A 6,124-nucleotide genomic window follows, 5' to 3' on the forward strand; every position below is an offset into this window, starting at 1 on the left:
GATGTTTTCCAACGGATATATTTGACGAAAGTAGATTAATAAGCAAGCTGCTTTTCATCGCTAACTCAGAGTGGGGAGAGCCATGAACGCAATCTGTTCGTGGACTACAAGAACGCATCATTGTTACCTTTGACTGTGCATGTCAAAGGTATCAGTGACGCGTTTTTTTCATAGATGGCGCGGTTCAAAATGGCTTCACTTTAGATTTCGAATCCTGGGGGCCTGGTCATCTGACACTAGCGACACAGAGTCTGACGTTGAGTCAGACAGTGGAGGTGGAGGATACAGAGGATACAGCAGCTAAAGAGGTAAGCAGCTGTAGCTAACTAGCCAGGGAATTTGGGAGCTTGATCGTCTGATGCAATGACATAGGCTAAGGATGATAGCCGCCAGAGTTTCCCCTCCCAATGCTTTGAAGGGGTGGCCCGCCCCCCCAACGGGACCCCCCGCCCCTCTCTAAGACCCCAAAAGCCAGAAAATATACAAATTTTAGCATAAATCAATGGAGTTTAACATAGCGAAAATTAGCATTGCGGCTATTGGACATTTTCTGACTGGGAGTGAGAGATGTTTCTGTTGTAAGTAATGTAACCACAGCTTAGAGTCCATGTATTCTGATGTTAGTAACTACAAATGTAGGGCATAGTCTACATTTTAGGTTAACATCTTGAATCTGTGTTGTGGACTGTTAGTTCCCATTTCCCCCCATTCCCTATGCATTTTCAGCAATGCTTTTGCAATTTCTTTTCAGCTGTTTAGCATTCAGCTGTTTAAATGTTATTTTCTCTAGTAATATGTTTTTATTTTTTGCAGTTATGTGCACTGGTTTCATTTCAGCTCAGTGTAGAGAAATGCACTTTAAGATAAACACCTTACGTCTATGACGACACTGTTGACACCATGTATCCGTGACATGCTCGCCCCGCAACAGACAACACTAGTAGTTTCGGGGGGCCTACCACCCCTCCTGAAAAAATCCTATAGGGGTTTTCATGAATGGTAGATTTGCATTGAACAGACTGCCAGGATGTTGATGGGCAGTGTCCGACCGATTGTGGTGGGCTGGTCTGAGCCACATGGCAGGGCCTAATTTTTGTCCCAGTCTAGCCCTGACACACACACACACACACTGGTTGCTCAGCCCAGTGGCCGGAGGTGCTTGGCACATGCATGTGTGTGTGTGTGTGTGTGTGTGTGTGTGTGTGTATAGACCAGTGGCAGGCGTTTGATCAGCCCCCAGCGGGCAGAGCTCTTTAGCAAGGTGAGCGTCTCCAGGCGTTTACTGGCGCTGACTTGGCAGGCAGGCGAGTCAGGCAGAGAGAGGCCTCGCCACTGTGGATGAGCTCAGCCGGCCTCATCCATCAACCAGACGCCAGCCTGCCCAACTGGGGAGCTCAGCCATATGGTCCATAAGCACAAGGGTACTCTCACACCGGGGTGAGACTGAGGAGATGACAGGGTCTGAGGGGGGCTATAGGTTATACATACAGTATAGTGCAAACTATGGGGGAGCTAGGAGGGGCTTGGCTCCCCTTAATAAGGCATGAGCTCCCCTGAAAAAATAAAGATTTGTGACATTTTTTGGGGGCCTCCAAAAATAATAATTAATAATGAATAATTTTGACAATATTCTATTTTTGCCAATGCATATCTGTTTTTCTGTATCTTCGCCAAGGATCATGCGTAAAATTAGCTATTGATGAATGATTCATGCACGAGCCATGAGGGTGCTTCATCACTAATTCACACACACCGACCAAAGCGACGCGTGCAATGTCATGAGCTTCACTCGAGATAAAAATAAGTAAGAAACACTCCCCACAGTCTGCGTGCCAAACGGTTATTATAGTCAGCAAACGGTTTGCCATTATCACCAGTCTAGGCAGTATTATCACCAGTCTAGGCAGTATTATCACCAGTCTAGGCAGTATTATCACCAGTCTAGGCAGTATTATCACCAGTCTACAGTAGGCAGTATTATCACCAGTCTAGGTAGTATTATCCCCAGTCTAGGCAGTATTATCACCAGGCTTGGCAGAAACGGATCGGCATTATTTTATTCATTTTATAGTCTATAGTCAGCAAAATTAGGCCCGATTCAGCGTTGGTTCAGAGGAATTTGAAATACAAACAGCTACGCTGGGCGAGTTTATGACAGCAAGGAGCGGTTAAAGTTAGCACGCGATAGACCTTTTCCGATTTTTCTTCAGGTGGTTCATCTAATTACCTTGCAAGTATTTTTGAAAGTGCCTGCCCAAAGAGTTTCCAATGGAGAGTTCCCAGACGGTTATGCGAAGCAAACCATCTGGCGCGTCAGTCAGTGAAGACGGTCCAAGACGGGAATTGAGCTGAGGTGATGTGAGGAGATGGATCTGGTGCACTATCAGGATAGACAGGGACGGACACAGGCCCGGCGGAAGGCGATTGGCCGCCCTAGGCAAAATAGGGGGGGGGGGGGGGGCTAGCGGAGATTTGTGCGCCCCTAGTGCCTCGGCGCCCTAGGCAATTGCCTTGTTTGCCTAGGGAATGTGCCGCCCCTGGACGCACAGGTGATGGTGCAAAAAACTCTCAGAGATGAGTGGGGAAGAGAGGGGGGGGAGATTATAGAGAGAGACAGAGAGAGAGAGAGAGAGAGAGAGAGAGAGAGAGGGAGAGAGAGAGAGACAGAGAGAGAGAGACAGAGGGAGGGAGAGAGACAGAGGGAGAGAGAGAGAGAGAGACAGAGGGAAAATGCTCCCAGGGCGCTAGGACCCAGACTGCCCTTCAGACAGACCTCTGGGAGTAGAGCAGGATGGGAGGAGAGAGGAGGGGAGGAGAGAGGAGGGGACAGGAGGGTGGACGAAGAGAAGGAGGACAGGATAGGAGGATGGATGGATCAACGGAAGAACAGGGCTCGGTGAACCAGCAGGACAGTACAGCAGTGTGTGTGTGTATGTGTGTGTGTGTGTGTGTGTGCATGTGTGTGTGTGTGTGTAGAGCACATTCAGCCCACAGATCCTGACACCAAATGGCTTTATGTGGCCACAGCGTTGAATACCAATCCTCACAGACACATTCTGCAAAACACAGACACAGGATGTGTGAGCCTGTGTGTGTGTGTGTGTGTGTGTGTGTGCTGTACTGTTTACGATCCTGCATTCATGAGCTGAACAGGTGAGAGGAGGCTGATGAATAGTGTATGTGATTCAGAGGTGATACAGTAGAGTCGAGGCTGAGGCTGAATGAAGCCAGCCTCAAGGGTCTACTGTGCCTGTACAAACATATCAGATGGTGGAAATAGTGTGTGTGTGCATGTGTGTGTGTGTGTGTGTGTGTGTGTCTGCTGCATGATATCAGTATACTACAGGGTCGTAGCAGGGTCTTTCTGTCGTCATAGCCCTTTGTGTGATTAGTGTGCAAAGCAGCCTGTCGCACTCTGGGGTGCACATCCAGAGGTCTCTCGCTCTCTCTCACACACACACACACACACACACACACACACACACACACACACACACACACACACACACACACACACACACACACACACTGCTCATCAAGGTCTCTCTCACACACACGATGAATTAAGAACATTCCAACACTCATCGATGCAGTCAAGCCTACACGTGGATGTCAAGGTCGTTTCAGTGACCTCTATTAAAAGGGACTCCTCTCCCCTTTTTCCCATTTTTTTCAAGGTTCTAAATCATTGATCGATCCCCGTGAAAAGCAAAGCCTGTCCTGTCCCATTTTACCTGCTGTACGGTCCTTCGTTTCCTAACGGTGCGGAGGAAAGGGACCAGACACTAGACCCGACCCATTCATCTCTGGAACCCACCGCCAGATGGAATGGCTTGAAGAAACTGCGGGTCTGGGCTATTCTGTCTGGGCAGCAGGGAGGGATAACCGGACCTGCATGTACACGAAAAGCTACAGTGCTGCCTGAAAGTAGCTCGAGTCCGCCAGAAAGACTTACTACACGTGTTAACAGTTACTTAAATGTGAGAATGGTTTAGCGCGATTGAGTCATTAAGCCAGTCGTATGGCCCTAGACGTCTGCCAAACAGAAGCATTTGCTTTCGTTACTGAATGAATTAACCGTGGCGTTATGGGCATTTTGTTGCCCTCTGCAACGCCGGCGCGTAACTCACCCTGACTGGTGATCACCAGAGGCGGCTGAGTCAATTGCGTCTTATTGATAAATTGATAGTTAGATAATTTGCCCGCTGGGAGCGTGCGTTCCTCGGAGACCGGATAAAATGTACAATCGAACCCCCCTTTGTTTCTCGATAATGACTGTGGTAAACTGTTAATGGACTTGTATGCCTATTCATTTTGTGCAAAATGAGCATTTAGTGTTTTGGGGAGAGACTGTCTCATTCAACATGCGTCGCTTTAGCCGATAGTCTAGTCCAGAATCTGCGTTGTTGAATTTCACTAAAGGCTTATGTCGTATCCGACTGGTGCGCTTTAGGAACCAAATATGAACCACACCATGTTACGCAGAATGAAGTGGTTTAGTTTAACTCGCGTGATAACGCTCTAGCTCGGAGAAGAGCCAAGTCTGCATGCGCCAGATGTGCGACAGACGGCTGAACAAAAAAAGATACTTCGGACACCCTGGCCTCTACCAATAGCCTAAACTGTGTAATCCCGTCGCTCTTTATGAAACCCAGTCATGTACCTGGCTGGCAGCAGACGCAGCGGCGGGCGAGAGATGTCGATCCTCCTCTCTCGGTAGGAATTATAGTGAGTAGCAGGAACGATTCCCATTCATTAATAAACGCGTAATTACGCGTCATTAATGAGTAATAACTTATCTTTGGTAAAGGCAAAAAATAACAGAGTTATGACACAATTTGTAACTGCAAATATTTCAATGTTGACTGCACTATTAACGCTAAAGACGATGCCATTCTGGTTGGGGGGCACTCACCTAACTTTTGCTGCCACTGAAGATATCGCATCGTTTCTTAAATTCTTCCGTTTGGACACGGCAGTTCCCATGCTGGCATGGAGACGACGCGGTCAGGAAAACAGCTCATTCCAAAGACCAAAGGATGAGGGAAATGCGTCGAGAAAACACTAGACGGTCGAAGGAAATCCAGGAAAGACTACGGTTCTGGACAATCCACGGTAGCAGGGATTCTGGTGTTTTCAGGTCCGCATGCTCGTGGTTAGATAATGCCAGAAAGCCAAGGTGAGCCTCAAACGTCTGCCTCCCCTTACTGATGTATTCAGAGTAGCCTACGTGCGTGTGGGGTAGATGCGCACTGGCTGTCAACTTGTACAGAAAGAATGCACACAGACACGCTCTGATTTCTCTCTCTCTCTCTCTCTCTCTCTCTCTCTCTCTCTCTCGCTCTTTCTCTCTCTCTCGCTCTCTCTCTCTCTCTCTCTCATTGATCTGGACCAAAGAAAATGGATGGGGGACGGGTGCCTCGGACTCGTGGTGGTTCATGATCATCAGGTGTGTTTGTGTGTGTGTGTGTGTGTGTGTGTGTGTGTGTGTGCATGTAGGCTTACAGGAGGGCAGGGGTGGAGGAATGAGACAGCACCATATAAGAATCCTGTGGTGAGGAATGTGTTGTGTAGCCTCTGTAAGATGCAAAAATGGTTAATTGAATTGTTATAGCCTATCCATCATGTTTGGACATCATTTCCACACAAAGAGTAAAAGGTGATAGAATGAGGTGATTGTGTGCAGTCAGCTGATTGCGTGATGTCTACACACACGCGCACACACATACACATACACACACACACACACACACACACACACACACACACACTGGCAGGCAGTAAATAAACACAGACTGAGGACAAAGTAGCTAGTAATGGGTCATTAGGCTTCACATACTGAATCAATCAATCAATCAATTCACTAATCAAAACTGAACGAGCTGGATGCCCTTGGGCTTTGTGTCTCGTGCGCACGTGCGAGCACGTGCGCGCGTCGCCGTGTGTCTGAGTGGAAGAAAGACTCGCGGTCAGACAGTGACTCACATAGGCTACACACACCATCAGGTACGCGCCCACCCACCCATACACAGACACAGACACACACACACACACACACACTTATGAAGACAAAAGGGATAGAGATCGATAAATAAAACAAAGCACCCGGTGCTGGCCCGGCCAT

The 6,124-nt window shown here is 48.1% G+C and overlaps 1 protein-coding gene across 1 annotated transcript in view; it reads right to left on the bottom strand.

Moving 5' to 3' along the window:
• nsmfa (NMDA receptor synaptonuclear signaling and neuronal migration factor a) overlaps positions 1 to 4,986 on the bottom strand; it is a gene marked incomplete at both ends in the record, with an annotated part of 27,654 nt that extends 22,668 nt beyond the window's left edge. Inside the window, 1 exon segment of the mRNA XM_084441911.1 lies at positions 4,916 to 4,986. Coding sequence (XP_084298037.1) covers positions 4,916 to 4,986 — 71 coding nt within the window.
• Between the last annotated feature and the right edge of the window lie 1,138 nt (positions 4,987 to 6,124).

Source organism: Borostomias antarcticus, assembly GCF_949987555.1.
Source record: "Borostomias antarcticus genome assembly, chromosome: 8".
Lineage (NCBI taxonomy): Eukaryota > Metazoa > Chordata > Actinopteri > Stomiiformes > Stomiidae > Borostomias > Borostomias antarcticus.